This window comes from Littorina saxatilis, linkage group LG3 (genome assembly GCF_037325665.1).
Source record: "Littorina saxatilis isolate snail1 linkage group LG3, US_GU_Lsax_2.0, whole genome shotgun sequence".
NCBI lineage: Eukaryota > Metazoa > Mollusca > Gastropoda > Littorinimorpha > Littorinidae > Littorina > Littorina saxatilis.
The window spans coordinates 47926410-47943334 of NC_090247.1; the positions used below are offsets into that span (position 1 = coordinate 47926410).

The 16925-nt window shown below is 45.1% G+C and overlaps 1 protein-coding gene across 2 annotated transcripts in view; it reads right to left on the bottom strand.

Annotated features, from left to right (window-relative positions):
* Positions 1-425: 425 nt before the first annotated feature.
* LOC138960782 (serine-rich adhesin for platelets-like) overlaps positions 426-16925 on the bottom strand; it is a 33035-nt gene continuing 16535 nt past the window's right edge. Inside the window, exons 2-7 of one of the 2 annotated variants that reach the window (XM_070332429.1) lie at positions 16010-16205; positions 8180-8539; positions 6487-6864; positions 5210-6154; positions 4478-4556; positions 426-3292 (exon numbers count right to left, since the gene is read on the bottom strand). In XM_070332429.1, coding sequence (XP_070188530.1) covers positions 1618-3292; positions 4478-4556; positions 5210-6154; positions 6487-6864; positions 8180-8539; positions 16010-16094 — 3522 coding nt within the window. In that variant the 5' untranslated portion in view covers positions 16095-16205 and the 3' untranslated portion in view covers positions 426-1617. The remainder of the gene's footprint in view (positions 3293-4477; positions 4557-5209; positions 6155-6486; positions 6865-8179; positions 8540-16009; positions 16206-16925) is intronic. The other variant, XM_070332431.1, reaches the window with a different exon arrangement.

Below are 16925 nucleotides of genomic sequence, written 5' to 3' on the forward strand. Positions count from 1 at the left end.
TCACACACACACACACACTACCTTCTCTCTCTCTCTCTCTCTCTCTTTTGTTGTTGTTAACTTTTTTTCTTTTTTTTATTATTGTGTGTCTGTGCGTCCCAAGGACAGATTGTAAGAAAGGGCATAGCCTTAAATCTGAATCCTTGTAAAATAAAGTTCAATTCAATTCTCTCTCTCTCTCTCTCTCTCTCTCTCTCTCTCTCTCTCTCTCTCTCTCTCTCTCTCTATTGAGCATTCAAGCACGACACCTGAATTCGAACATTTCTTTAACATTTTCACAAACTCTCTCTCTCTCTCTCTCTCTCTCTCTCTCTCTCTCTCTCTCTCTCTCTCTCTCTCTCTCTCTCTCTCTCTCTCTCTCTCTCTCTCGCATGTAAGCACAACACCTGAATTCGAACATTTCTTTTTACATTTATTACAAACTCTCTCTCTCTCTCTCTCTCTCTCTCTCTCTCTCTCTCTCTCTCTCTCTCTCTCTCTCTCATCCACGCTGAGTTATGGACGTTGCCGGTTTACCAGCAGCAGCATGCGACCTACTGACCACTCTGTTGGCGAAAAACAGAGTCACATCATGGCAAGTCTCTGGCAAAGGCCGAAACGCTGTGTTCACGCTTCGCCTGACAGCTACAGACCATGAGGCCGCCATGACACCCGCCTTGTCACAGTGGAAGAAAAAATCACCTTCGCAAATACGACGGGACCAACATCGTGCTAACCTCAGACAGGGACAGACTAAGGTAGGAGAAACAGAAATACCTCTTTCTTTATGAAACCAAGATGACGCTACAGTTAAAACAAATGGCAAAGTTAGTAAAGGCATTGTTACTGACAAACAGCGTGAACAAGTCGACAAACACACTGTTAGAGGAGCCAGCGCACATGCACGTGAAATACGTTGTAAGAACAATGTTATGAGTAATTTGACGCAGCCAGGCGTGGTGACACGCAGTAGAGCCAGGACAACAGGTCACGGTGGTGTCATAGGTGATGAAAAGCGTGCAAAAAACATCAACACTACAGTCAGTGACAGTGTGCGCCCTAAGGGACATTGCAGCTTGAAGAACATAGAGACAGAAACACCTGCCCGAAGGACCAGCACAAATTGTGACATTCCTTTTGATTCACCAGATGAAATGTGCCAAGACGCCTCGAGTATAAGAGACATGGAAAGAACTCTCTCGCTCTCTCTTGACAAATGTGACAGGATCTTGCGTAATATTAGCGGTGGTATAGGCAGTGCACCAGGTGATTGACAATCTGGATGATAAAAGATCTCACTCCACGATGCGAACGACTGTGCTAAACCTAGAAGACACAGACACTCAACGCGGTCTGGTTTCCATGCCGCGACGGAAACGATGAATATTGTGTATTGTTTTAAATTTCTCGCAAAGCTGTACCCTTTACCCCAACCAACCCATTTTGAAATGAACCTTCGTGTTTATTCAATAAAATGTCAAAGTGTCAAAGCGTCAAAGCGTCTCTCTCTCTCTCTCTCTCTCTCTCTCTCTCTCTCTCTCTCTCTCTCTCTCTCTCTCTAATATACCTTTGATCTAAGACCATTGCAGTTTCTTACATAATGAGATATTCAATATTCACAGAACAGCGACAATCACACTATACGCTCGACGTTCTCATTGCTTCTACATGCACACGCGAACTTGAAGCTTTGCCATCAGAAGAAACATCTTCACCACCAGCACTGTCCACAGCTTCCTTGGCTTCATCTCTTTGGATCGAAATGTTCGATATATGAGCTTTTCCACCAGGTTTTCTTCCTACAGTGTCATCTGTGTCTAGGTCTGATGACCACTCGTGCAAGAGTTCGTCTGATGTCCGGTTTTCATCTGCATTGTCGACAAGTTTGTGGTCGTTGTGATGAACTGTTTTTATAGAATCTGATTTATTGTCTTCAGGTGAGTTTCCTTTTTGTTCGGCTGGCACAGAGGTGCGAAGACCTGAAGCTCTCTTGGCCTCGTGAGTGTCTTTGATTTTTACATAACCGTCGCCATCCTCATCAACACTTGCCTCAGCCTGCTGACTGTCAGCACCACCGACTGCACTCTGGGCAGGAACAATGGAGTCATGTTCGTCCGTATGTCCACTGCTGGCGTTTGGCTTCACGATCAGCGAATCTGCCGATTCGTAAGCAACGTTGTCAATCTTGAAACCGTCACCATCCCCACGACTTGCATCTTTCTGTTCAGTTTGCCTAGCGTGGGAGTTCAGACCTAGAGAGTCCGTGGACTCGTAGGCAACATTGTCTATCATGATAGTGTCATCATCTACATGTCCTGCACTTTTCTGCTGAGCTGACGTCGCCGTCGGGCCTAGGGAGTCCGTGGATTCGTAGGCAACATTGTCGATTATGAAATCGTCTTTGTCGCGATCTGGTTTGAAGTCCACGTCCTCGCACGCTCCGTCACTCATGGACGTGCTAGTCCTGGGCTGCGAGGACCTCGGCGTTTTCTTCCCTTTCATAGCTTCGCTGTGTGTGGCTGCGGGTAACTCTATCTCGGAATACTCGTGAAAGCTTAGTCGGCCCGGAGTGACGTCAGCGTGTTTGGCAGCCACGGGTCCAGAACTACCTGCATCATTGTTTTCCTCATTTTCTTTGACAACGTCATCGTCGACCTCAGAGTAAACGTGACTACTGGGTCTACGGGGAAACTCGTTCACGTGGTGAGTAGCCGTTGATTTAGAAGGTTTGATGTCATAATAGACGTCATCACTGTCGTCATCGTCGAATCCGATAATGTTGCCGTCTTTGTCTCTTAGAAGATCCCGCCCCTTTTTGTCTGTCAGGAAAAGAACACCACGTTTCTTTTTTACCTCAGGCTGTGGCTCGAGAATAAAGAAGGTGTGATCGCCTGGCGGGTTTCCAGCGTGTGCCACTTGCTGTCCGCCGTCAACGCCGTCAGTTGATAACTCCTGGCTTGCTAGTTGACCCTGAGTTGCCGTTACTTCTTCTTGGCCATTCCCATTGTTCTTTTTGAGGCTCGACTTCACTGGCTTGCCAAAAGTTGTCATAGCCATTTTTTCAGGCTGTCCAGAAGAAGACTCGGCGTCAAGAGGAAATGTTTTCCCCGCATGTTTGCCTTGACCACGAGAACTACTTTCCCCCTTGGCGTAGTGAGACACAGTAGTTTCATCGTTGTTGTTGGTGGTGAGATCAGTTTCTGAGTTGTGCAAGCTGATGCGTCGACCTGTGATTCCTGACTCCGAGTCGCCGCCTGGTACGAAGAACTGTTTTCTGTCGGTGTTGGGATCGGCCATCATACGTCTACGCCTCCTGCAAAAGAAGAGGCACTGTGATCATTTTGAAAGGACAAGACTAACTTTTAAAATGGTATTTCAAAAGAATGCGTTCATATTTTTACCAATTCCGTACACACACACACGCACACACACACACACACACACACAAAAACACACACACACACACACACACACACACACACACACACACACACACATGAATGTGAGTACGTTTTACACAGGAGGCCAAACAATACATCGAGACACCCTCGAAAATCTAGGCCGGCAGAAAGACGGAATAGAGTAAATGACAGACAGATAAACAACAAGAGCTTGTTTCAAAGTGCCTGGTCGGGGATTGTCGATCGTAGTACCGTACCCCATAACTAACCATATATTGTAGAAATAATACAGTAGAAGGTTAAAGGGTACGATAGTTTGATCGACCGGTCCCGGCGAGTGACTTTGACACAAGCTCCTGTGAGATAAACACAGACTGACATGCTGGCCGACAGACAGACTAGAGAGTGTTAAACGTTAGAAAGACACTGTGTAAGGGACCGGTCACACAGCGCTGCGTCCTTACCACGTCGATCACGCCGATCTGAAAAAGTTATCAAATCGGGGCATATCGCCGTTAAAATCCAGCACATGGCACTAATACCCTGGTCACATAATATAGACGCCGCTTCAGCTACGACGGAAAAGTGTCCGAAAGCGTGGCCAATCGTGAGCCAAACGTGGCAGGATCTCCATGACCGTGGTTTGGTCGGGGTGGGATCGGCTAGGTCGCGAAGCTGCACGCTCTCCCTACGCCTATTTTAAACTGAACAAAACAAGCGTAGCCGGGTCTGGGCGCAGTACAGTCGTGATGTCGGTTTTTTTTATTCGCCATGTGCTGGATTTTGACGGCAAGCCCCGGCTTGATAACTTTTTTGTCGTAAAAACGTAGAGCTGTGTGACGGGGGCCAAAACAAAAATCTACATCACGACTGTACTGCGCCCAGACCCGGCTACGTTTGTTTTGTGCAGTTCAAAATAAGCGTAGGGAGAGCGTGCAGGTTCGCGACCTAGCAGATCCCACTCCGACCAAACAACGCTCATAGATATCCTCCCACGTTTGGCCCACGATTGGCCACGCTCTCCGACAATTTTTCAACGGAGTAGAAGCGGCGTCTCTGTGTGACCGGGGTATAAGGAGGAAAAGCGAAGGGCTTACCGCACAGCTAAGATGACAGTGATGACCAGAATCAACAGTACAACGACGACCACAGCAATAATGATGTAGATGTACATATCTGAAACACAACGCGCACACCACAGTCAAATCACCAACTTTGTCACTTTCAAAAAAAGTCAACAACCCTCGACTGACTGAACAAGATTTATGTGCACTTGCATGGGTTTTCTCACTTTCTCACTGCGTTATTTAACTGATTTATCTCCTAAGGAAAGTGCAGAAACAGGAACAGGGAAAAGTCGTGTCTGAAAACGTGTGTACACATATGTATATATGGATAAAAAAAATATGTCAAGTAAGATTTACAGTTGTGAAAGTGCATGTGTTATCTTAACAGTAAAGAGTAGGTAGAGTGTTTTGTGTGTGTGCGTGTATTTATGTGTATTCGCTATTTTAACCGAGAAAACAAACAAACGTATGACTCTTTCTTGCTCATTTTTTTGCAGTTGAAACATAGATCTGTATAATATAAGGCTTCAGTGAGAGAGCAGCTTAAAAAAAAGATTCAGATACTATAGCAATTGTGAATTGGTCTATTATTAACCACATGCGCTAGCACATCAAACTAACTTTTTTCCCGCGGGGGTATCGGCCTTTCTTTTCTTTTCTTGTTTCTTTCATGGCGTGGGAAGGCTAAAAGTGCTTTGAGCAAAAGGGGTTTTACCATAAATACATCACTACAACCGACTCTAATGATTAATTTACACACACCATCCAAACCGCTGGTCTTAGACGGCGCGGCATCCACAACACTCGTGCTGGTTTCTTCACCGGGAACAGCTGGACTTGTCACCTCTGCACCTTCCTCTGTCGTTGTGGACGAAGAGGACTGGGTGTAGACACTCCGAGTTGTCTCCATTTCCTGGGAGGTTGTGTTGTTGGGCGACGATGTAAGCATCTCCTGGGTGGTTGATTTGTCCGGACTCCCCTCTGTGGTGATAAGGGATGTTTTAGATGTTGTTGTTGGTGTTGTTAGTGCTGCTGGTGGTGTTGTTGCTGTTGTCGTTGATGGTGGCGTTGATGTGTAGGCCGAGGGTGGAGTTGTGATTGTTGTTCCTGTTGTGCCCTGCGTGTCCGTTGAAACGGGTGGTGCGGGAGTGGTGACTTCAACTTGCGTACTGTTATCTGCCCTTTTGGATGTTGCTTCTGTAGTTAGGCCTACTGTAATTGATGAAGTTGAGGTCGCATTTTGCTCAACTGACGCATTATTTGTCGTTGATGAAAGTGTTGAAACTTCAGTTGATGTAGCCGTGAGTGTTGTGTTCGTTACTGCCTCCCTTGATACGGCAGCTGTGGTGGTTGTGGTTCGCGGAGATGCTGTTACTCCAGTTGGCGAGGCCGTTACCCCAGATGAAGTTGTTGATGTCTCGACTGTCACAGTTGTATCCGTAGTATCTGTAGTGGTTGTTCCAAGCACCACTGTTGTTGACTCGCTGTCTGTAAGCTGTGTAGAATTTTCGGTGCTTATTTTGGGGTCGACTGCTGTAGAGAGTGTGTCGTTCCTACCTGGTACGAGGGTCGTGTCTCCACTGGGCGCTGTGTTGGTGATGTTTGGTGTACCTGATGTGGTCGTACCTTGGAAGGACTTCGTGGTGGCAGGTCCAGGTGTTGTGGTGACAAGTGGTACGTTGCATGCAAGCTGAATGCTGCTGCCTCCTGCACAAAAGAAAGTGTTACACTCATATTCTTCTTCTTCTTCTTCTTCTTCTTCTTCTTCTGCGTTCCCAGTTACACTCATATATCTGGGTCGAATGGATAAGGATGGTTATATATAAACACGATAAATAAACATGGCATTAACTTTGTGGGTGATTCACACATTCATTTCAAAACGAAATACCGCCAAAATTCAAGACAAGATCTTTCTTTTCCGCCCGCCACAAACCCAACCGTTTACCATCCTATTCAATCTACACTGCCTCTCCTCCAGAATGTAATATGAAGCATCTGTATAAAAGGAAGACAACTCTAAAACTTGTGCACCCCACCTTTGAAGCTGATCCACAGTTCGTTGTCATCAGCACCAAGACCCCGGGAAGGGCGGAAGTCAATCTGAAGCGTGTACGTGGTATTTTGCCCCATGCTTTGGAACAACACTTCGTTGACAGTAGGATTTTTGTTGTATTGAAAATTGTAGCCACACTCTTCGCACGTGATATTCCAGTCAGCAGATGGGTTTGAAGACAGCGACAGATACAGGGCTTTGGCGCTGAAACGGTTCTGTGTTGTCATGCTGCACGTGCAGGTTGTGTCGGGCGTGTGTGAGGAGAAGAAGGACGGGGAGGCCAGGTACATGTCACCAGCAGGGGATGAGGCAGGGCGTATGGTTTCGGTCAGCTCGTCGCACATGTTGAACATCTTGCTGTCTGTAAGCCATCAAAGCATGTAAGACTGTTAGGCAGTACCATTTATGAAATTATGAGGAGAAGAAAAAAGGCATGATGGCTGCCATTCTTCGTGCAGCTGAAAGATCTAAAGATGTGCACGATGGGGAAAACAATACATTACAAGCAAGGTCGTAGAGGTAACATCCCCAACTCCTGAGAGTCGAAAATCAGATTCTAGAAAGCTGTGGTTAGCAAAAATAGATGTATCAATAGATGATCAAGATTAGTGATACAGTTCTTTGGCTTCTGCACAACTATTAAGTAAACTACAATTCAATCAAAATTACGTATATTCTGTCTGTGTCTCTGTTGCGAGCTTGAAGGCAAACTCCTGTATACATTATGCAGGTGATAGCCATTTTATAAAAGTAAATTTACTCTTATTCTTTTTTACAATACCCAAAAGATATATTTTGCGTCTCTTGACATTAAAGGCACACTCCTTGGTGTGTAACATGTTCGGCTCATCTTGTCAGATATGGCCAGGCTTTTACACGTGAGAAGACAATACCTCCACTTGTTCACATACCAACAATGAACAGCCTGGGTGTTCTCTGTGCACAGGGAGAACTTTCTTATGAACTAATCTAAGGAATGTCTAAGAAACTAATTCGTTTTAAAAAATCCAACTCACACCAACAAGCAGCCACGGTGTTGATTTCTGGTATGTGACCAAGTGGAGGTATGGTCTTATCTCATTTAAACGCCTGGCAAATTCTTAGACGATGAACTGAACTGTTTACACGGGAGGAAGTGTGCCTTTAATCAAAATCCTAGCAAGTTTTGGGGGTTGTTTGACACAGACGACACAGGACTCCCCGCAGACGCTCCACAAAGAGGGCCCAAGAACCCCCACAGTCAATGTACAGGAGGTCCGCGCATTTCTTCAGTGGAACTTAAGGGACTCCAAAGACAAGGCTCATATTCTTGCTTTCGGAAGGAACATTCATTGTCGACACGTAATCTGTTGAGGGCTCGTTTTAAGGCGATGCCAACTTTTGGAAGTTCTCTGGTCCCTTCACAAAAACATTATGGTCGATTATGTTACCTCCGCAAATACTCGTTTATACAGATCTGGCAGAATATTTTCTGAAAACAGTAACGACGGAACGCATGATAAGTATAAGTGCGTCCCGGTAACCACCATTTTTAGGTTAAGTCCGTCGTTAGACCCCCTTCATGAATTTCTGGTGCGTGTTTGGCTTCTAGTATGAATAGGACGCAGGGACGCACAGTTTGTAACTCTAGGGAGACATCTAAATAATCCGAACAGACCTGTTTGCGACACACTCACCATTGAGGCACTCATACGCCGCTTCAAAAAACTGAACTTCTGAAGTGGTCAGTAGCAGTTGCACTTGCACTGTCTCATTGCACAGTTGGTCACCACTGTCTGAATTTGTTCTGTTCGGGCCTCTGCATTCCGTATTCAGAGCAGGTGCGTGCATACTGGAAGCGAGTACCTGTGTTGCATTTGGATATTTTACTGTTGAACAATTGCGGGAATCCAAGTTATGTTCGGAAGACAGTTTCTGGATGACGTGAAACCACGTGTTCTGTGGGCACGAGAGTTGTACTGAGGCATTGGTATCAACTGCGCCACACAGTCGAGATGCTCTTCTTCCTCCAGGCCGGTAGACAATGCTGGTGGATTCTGAAATTTAAAAAAAAAGTTCAACAGATGAGAAAACACAACAAATAAACAGGATGGATCAAATTTAAGACACGTGTTTGCTTCTATGAGTGCGAGTGCGTATGCGCCTATATCTATGTGCATCTCAGTGTGAATGTGAACGTGTTTGTGTATGCTTGAAAACTAAGCGGCTTTGCCTGTAAACTTGAATCACGGTCCGAGTTATGTCTCTTTGCTCACAGTTATTAAAGCTGCGCAGGGTGTTTCTTATTTGCATAAAATGTACCAGCACTGTACTTTTGAAGCACCTTCCTTTCAGCAAATCGTCAGATGTCGGAATTCGGCTTTGTATCGAGGTATATGCAAACACTGGTTGGATTCGCGCACCTGTTCTCTCTCTCTCTCTCTCTCTCTCTCTCTCTCTCTCTCTCATCTGAGCAACTTAATTCTCAAAATGAAAGGCTTAACTATGTCAATGTAATTTTGTAATTTTTGAGTTCTCCTTATATAATTCCGTAACTGCATATAGTATTGCAATTCATACAATGTATTTCTATATCTTATATGATTGAATTTTTATTTGTTATGTTCGTCTGTCTTTATGTGTTGTATAAAGGACAGGTTGGAAGAATAGGCTTTGCCTAAAACCTTTATCCTTTTGTAATAAAGTTCTGAGTCTGAGTCTGAGTCTGAGTCTCTCTCTCTTCCTCTCTATCTCTCTCTCTCTTTATCGCTCTCTCTCTCTCTCTCTCTCTCTCTCTCTCTCTCTCTCTCTCTCTCTCTCTCTCTCTCGTCTGACCTCGAGTCCGGTCATGCCTACGCCCCTCCTCCCGCTCGTCGCAAGCATCGCCGCGCTGTCAGAGCCGCGCCACGTTCCAGTCCGCTGACGCTGTCCCAGGCCAGTCTGCAAGCTCACCAAGCACAGTCCAACAACACTATCGTTGGCCTGCTGGGGGACGCGAAAGCCCAAGTGACCAATTCTTTAAAACTTCACTTCAAGACAAAATGCACCAAGCTCGAGGAAACTGTCCGGTCCCTAACCAGTAGGGTCGAGGCAGTCGAAAGTGACAACAAAAGCCTGAAGTCGAAAAACAAAGACTTACAGTCGCAGCTATCTGATCTGCATAAGAAACTCAACAAGTCAACTGCTGGTGCTGCTAAACAAGGGAAAACAGTGGCCAGTCAGACCGCCCATCCCCCACTCTTGAACTCACCCCCTCCGCCCCCAGCCCAACCTCTCTCACCCCATGCGCACTCTAGTCACTCTCTCTCATCACCCGCAAATCGTTCCCCTGAAAGCCCCACAGATAACCCAAGTGAAGCCAGCTCCACCCGTGACCCCCGTACTGAGCTGTCTGACGCGCGGGTTCAGACCGGAAAAACCCATGTCCTGCTAGGAGACTCAGTGTACCGCTTCATTCGGCCTGACCTAGTGTTCCCATGCAACCAGGGCCAGAAGATCAGCGTGTCGGGAATCACGGTCGACGATCTGCTGCACTGGCTGCGCTACATCCCAGTCAACAAAGAAGTGCAGCAGATCGTAGTCCACGTAGGCGTGAACACCTGCCTCACCGACGTTGTCACCGGCAGCAGGTGGTTGGAACTAAAAAAGTGGCTTAGAAAAGTTTTTCCCAACGCCCGCCTAGCCTTTTCCTCCATTCTCCCCCCCTCTCCGCAAGAGTGATTCCCTGTGCAAAACAGTGGTCGAATCCAACATGCACCTTGCGGAGATGTGTGAGAGTGAGGGCGTTGATCTCATCGACAACACCTCCACCTTCCGCACTGCCAAGGACCTGCCTAAAAAGGCGTTGTACCACGACAATCTTCACCCCAGTACTCCCCATGGTCTGGCAAAGTTGACCATGAACATCCAGGCTGCTATTCCTTCTCCTCACACCACCGACCGTAATGACAGGTCTGGCCAGCCCTCCGGTCTCCATAACAACTCCCCAGTCCGACCTGCATATGCTCAAGCAGTACACGTTAGCCGTCCCAAGCGTGGTAACCCTCTACTCCCCACCCCAACAAGTGTCCCGCTGGGCAGTACAGACTCGCCTGGCCGGTCAGCCGGTCCTCCCAGAGACCGCTCGGCCTGGTCCTCTCACCCCATTCAGGTCAACCCTCCCTACCTACGTGACCATCTCCTCCCCGGTGACCACTCTACCTGGTCCTCTCGCCCCAATCAGGTCAACCGCCTCCAGCCATCGCCACAGCGGGGCTCTTCCAATCCACGTGACCGTCTCCAGTCCGACCGCAATCAGCCTGATTGGCCGATCGGGGGCGGGGATATAGCTCAGTTGGTAGCGCGCTGGATTTGTATTCAGTTGGCCGCTGTCAGCGCGAGTTCGATCCCAGGTTCGGCGGAAATTTATTTCACAGAGTCAACTTTGTGTGCAGACTCTCTTCGGTGTCCGAACCACCCCCCGTGTATACTACATTGGGTGTGCACGTTAAAGATCCCACGATTGACAAAAGGGTCTTTCCTGGCAAAATTGCTTAGGCACAGTTAATAATTGTCTACCATACCCGTGTGACTTGGAATAAGGCCGTGAAAGGTAAATATGCGCCGACATGGCTGCAATCTACTGGCCGTATAAAATTTCATCTCACACGGCATCACTGCAGAGCGCCTAGAACTGTACCCACGGAATATGCGCGATATAAGCGTCATTGATTGATTGATTGATTGATTGATCTCTGCTGGTTACCCCATTGCCCAGTCTCCACCCAGAAGAGATTATTACCCCACTCCTCCCCATCCGTCATTCAATGGTCCCGCTCTCCTTCCCATGCTGATGTCCTTACTGAGGGCACAAGCGTTATGTTAATTGTGGGTGTGTGTGCGTGTATGTGTGTGCGTGTGTGTGTTTGTGTGTGTCTATGTATGAGTGTTTACGAAAGAGCAGTTCATCATGAATGTGTGTCTGTTCGTACCTTGGCCGTGCGTAATTCCTAGTGACTAAATTGTCTTCCTTCGTGAAAATTGCAAGTTTAATTTCTGGAGTGAACTTATTTTAAGGATATTGTTCGTCTGCCTCTTTGCTTACCGGTATCTATTTTGAACTCCACAATGGACTATATTACATGGTAATTCAGTTCTCCTCGTGAACACTGATGGTAACCATTGTGTTTTATTTTGACTTGATCGAACCCACCGACTTTGAGTGACCTTTGTGCATCATATCACTTGGACGGACCCGTGTGACCATAAACCATTGTGTTTTCTTTGACTTGGTCGGACCCACTGACTTTGAGTGACCTTTGTGCATCATATCACTTGGACGGACCCGTGTGACCATAAACCATTGTGTTTTCTTTGACTTGGTCGGACCCACTGACTTTGAGTGACCTTTGTGCATCATATCACTTGGTCGGACTCGTGTGACCATAAACCATTGTGTTTTATTTGACTTGGTCGGACCCACTGTCTTTGAGTGACCTTTGTGCATCAGATCACTTGGTCGGTCCCGTGTGACCATAAACCATTGTGTTTTATTTGACTTGGTCGGACCCACTGCCTTTTAGTGACCTTTGTGCATCGTATGACTTGGTCGGACTCGTGTGACCATAAACCATTGTGTTTTATTTGACTTGATCGGACCCACCGACTTTGAGTGACCTTTGTGCATCATATGAATTGGTCGGACTCGTGTGACCATAAACCATTGTGTTTTAATTGACTTGGTCGGACCCGTGTGACCGTGTGACCATAGCGATCAAAGTGCCTTTATTAGTTACACTTGCACGCTGAATGCTTTATTATGATTTTACCGACAGCCATTGCTAGTGATTTTAATTAGCTGCTGCCGTATTTCTTGAGTTGTTCTTGCTTTATTTGCTTTAATTTCTTTGTTAGAAGTTTTCGTGTATTCCTTCTTCTTGTGTTTGATAATGCTGCATGTTGGTCATTTAAATGCTTACCATCTAGATGCCAAAGTACAAGACAGATACAATTTTCTACACAGCGCAACCCCCGTGTACCACTTATACGGCATCACCGAATCACGCTTACACGACAGCATCCCCGATACCCGCATCCGTATCCCTGATTATGACGTCATACGTCGTGATTCCCGTCGTACGGGTGAAAATGGCATCGCTGCTTACATCCACCTGACTTCGAACACAAAGACATTGAATGCATGTGGCTAGAGTTTAAACTAAAGGAAACAGCCCCTTCTACTCTTGTTTGTTTTCTTTACAGAAACCCTTCCGCCATTGGTGACTGGTACGATGACCTTATCGAGATGATAGATACAGTGTATAAATGTAAACCTCACGCAGACATTCTGTTACTCGGGGACTTTAATATTGACTTATTAAAACCTCAGCCTCGATGGGATGGGATTGTATCATCACTAGGTTTCAAGCAGCTTATAACTTTACCTACTAGAGTGAGGGCCCCAAAGGGTTTAAAATCGTGATCGTGATTGGCGTGTTTTGACCTTTCTGTGACCGTGATTGCCGAAATTTCCATTTCTGTGATCGTGATGGGAATTTGCCCGTGATCCGTGATGACAAAAAAATCAAGTCTCGTGATCGTGATCGTCATTTGTTTTCGTGATCGTGATGGGCATTATTGCAAAGCATTTTATTTTCAACGTACATTTTTCACAGCTGTATCACTCTATGATCCTCTATTCGTCAAGGTGTTTGTGATCGTGAAAACAAAAATCAAGGTAACTGTGATCGTGAAAGCTAAAATTTCCCTTCCCGTGATCGTGATGATACCCCCCCTTTGGGGCCCTCTAGAGTCACAGAAACTTCATCTACTTTGCTTGATCACATCTACTCAAACAACCACTCCTCAGTACTAAATGCTTCACTCGCAGATCTTAGCATTAGTGATATTCTGTACTAAAACCACTAAAATGCCAAAATCAAATCATAAAGGTCACACAGTCATATCTTTTCGATCCTTTAAAAAATTTGATCGTGATTCCTTCCTGTCCGATCTAAACGTAGCACGATTTGACCAAGTTTTCAACCACACGGTCCCTGATCAAGCATTAGAATGTTGGTATGACACCCTATTACCTATAATAAACAAGCCCGCACATATAAAGAAAATGAGAGTAAAACATCCTAAACTTCCACCCTGGATGTCCAATAAAATAACTGAAGCCATGGATCAGCGTGACCTGTTAAAAAAAGCTAAACAATTCCAAGATTATAAAACAGCTAGAAATAGGTTAAAAAACATGGTTCGTGACTCAAAGAAAGCTTACTTTAATAAACTCGTTGAGAATAACCGGGATATCTCGCATATCTGGCGTGCACTAAATTCACTCATCAGAGGTTCCACCTCTAACTCCACCCAGATCCCCTGTCACTTAACGCCAGACAACTTTAACTCTTACTTTTCGTCTGTAGCTACCTCTCTTAGCAACCCTGACAATGCCTATCCCAACAACTCTGACAATCTATCCCTCTACTGCAAACAAAAGACGGCGAATAAAGCACCCTTTCAAATCCCACCCATTGCAGTGTACGAATTAGGACGACTGATTTCACAACTTCAGAACAAAAAATCTTCAGGACCTCAGCAACCACTTATTAAAACTCTCCCTTCCTTACACAGTTGACTCTCTCACATATATCTTCAATCTCTGCATACAGCGCAATACCTTTCTGCAAGCACTAAAGAAAGCTAAAGTTATTCCTCTCCCCAAATCCAAAAACACTTCTGATGTTAGCAACTACCACCCTATTTCCTTACTCTCAGTACTATCAAAGCTTCTTGAAAGACATATTCACATTAATCTCACAAAATACGTGGACCGTTTGGCCCTTTTCCACCCCTTGCAGTCTGGTTTCCGCAGTAACCACTCATGTTCTACTGCGCTCTCGCTTTTGACAGACAAATGTCTGTCAGCCATAAATTCCTCCCAGCTCTCTGGGGTCGTATACTTAGATTTTTCTAAGGCCTTTGACCTCGTTGATCATAAAATTCTCCTCAACAAATTATCACTATATCTCAATGGATCTGACTCTCTGTCTTTCTTTCAGTCTTTCCTTGAAAACCGATCGCAACAAGTCTATGTATATGGTGCGTACTCAAGAGAGGAGTCCGTGTTATATGGAGTACCCCAGGGCTCTGTCTTAGGTCCTATTCTTTTCTGTATTTACGTTAATGACCTTCCACTTCACTTCTCTGACAACTCAGTAGAATGCCACATGCTCGCTGATGACACAACACTACGGACACAAAATAGACGCCTTGAAAATATTCAACAATCTCTTCAGCACACCCTTAGAGACATCTCACAATGGTGCTCTGAAAACAACATGGTCTTAAACCCTCTGAAATCTAAATCAATGGTAATTACAACGCGCCAGAAGCATCAGTTGTCCCCCCTCTCACTAGATCTCACCAACAACGGAAACTCAATAGAAAAGGTTAGCGAACACAAACTGCTAGGCGTGATTATCGATGATAAGCTTAGGTGGCATTCCCACATTGAACATCTGTGTAAACGCGTTTCAAGAAATTTATTCCTACTTTCAAAACTTCAGTCAGTCATAACTTTAGACGCCCGAAAAATGTTCTACAACGCCCACATCAAACCTCACATTGATTATGCCTCTGTCATCTGGGATGGCTGTAGTGATACACTATTCAAAACTATAAATTCTCGTCATCGAAGGTCAGCTAAACTTATTCTGCCTGACCCATCACTAACTACTGACGCAAAACTGACAACCCTCAATATACCTCAACTTAAACAACAGCTTTTATTTAATAAATCAGTTTTCATGCACAAGCTCCTACGTGACCAAGCACCCGAATATCTAACTCACTTGTTTCAATCAACTCCTTCTCGGTACTCCACCTTCAAGCATAATCTGGCCTGCCCGAAGCCACGCATTGACATATTTAAAACTAGTCTTTCATACTCGGGAGCCTATGTCTGGAACTCCCTACCTACATGCTTAAAATCGATCAGTAACCTTAAAACATTCAAAACACATCTGCAAAAATACATTCAAACATCACTTTAATGTGATGTGCCTGGTTGCTCAAACGTATGTATGCCTTCTATCCTTCTGAAATGTGCATGTGTGTGTCTTGCGTCAACTTGGTGTGTGTTCTGATAATGTATGGTTGTATTGCCCGTATTGTGATATCTGTATATCACATGTCTGTAAAGAATGATCTTATTCTTATATTACTATTATTGCGTGTGTCTGCGTTTCATCATAAAAAGTTTGTTCCTATGTATTCCCATTTCGATTATAACCATTTTGTTTGCTTAGATCAGGACTAGCTGTAAGAAAGGTCCTACGGACCTAATGCTATCTTTCCTGTAATAAAGTTCAAAGTTCAAAGTTCTCTCTCCCTCTCTCTCTCTGTCTCTCTCTCTCTCTGTCTCTCTCTCTCACACACACACACAAAGACACTTACACACACACACACACACACACACACACACACACACACACACATACACACACACACACACACAGACCAACAGAGACAGAAAGACTCACCAGAGCAATATCCACAGGAAATCAGAAGACCAGAACAGAGGAGGAAGACGCGATACTTCAGGGACACCTCTCCACTCGTCGTCATGATGGAAGTTGTGAGTTGTGTGTTTTGACTCAGTTCCACACAGAGTAAACATTCACGTCGGTCACATTTTGAGTAAATTCGGTCACATACAAGCTCAAAGTTCAAATCGATCTGCACAAGGAAAGATTCCACCTCCTCATGTTTACTGTGAGCACATTCTGATTCTCATTATACTTTGCCATCATAACAAGATTCTTCCCAGAAAGCACACCTTTCTCTGTTCACAATGACTGCGTCCTTAATACCATTCTAGACAACGTTCCACATCGAAAACAAACGTTCAACCATTCAAATTCACAATGATTCAATTGCCTGCTCTTTGACTTTCTTATATATGGACACAAGTTTCCGCGAATTTGGATTCTGGTTTCGACGTGCTAGGGGGATTATATTTCGCGATTAAGATTAAAAACAGAGATCTCCCCACTCAAGGGACAAGTAGAGTTCGTTTCTATTGGCTTATTATCATTGACAAGATTCACTGAGAAGTATAACAGGTTAACGTGAATACATGCCTTTTTGTCCTCACACACAAGAGCAAACCGAAACACAAAGTACGGTCACAATTCACTATCAAGATTTGTATGCAATAACTGAATTCTGAATGCATGCTATCACCTCATTAATGGCAACATTCAGCGATCAAGCGAAAGTAGGTGGCGCGCAAAAGTGTGTTTTTATCAACTCACAAGCACGGTCACACTCAACTGTCAAAAGTCTGCTCTCCAACTCTTTAAAGGAAAAAATCGCTCCTATCAGTATTCACAATGAGCACCGTTTGATTATTTGCTGTGAATTCTTAAGAAACAAAAGAGCTTTTTTTCCTCAACA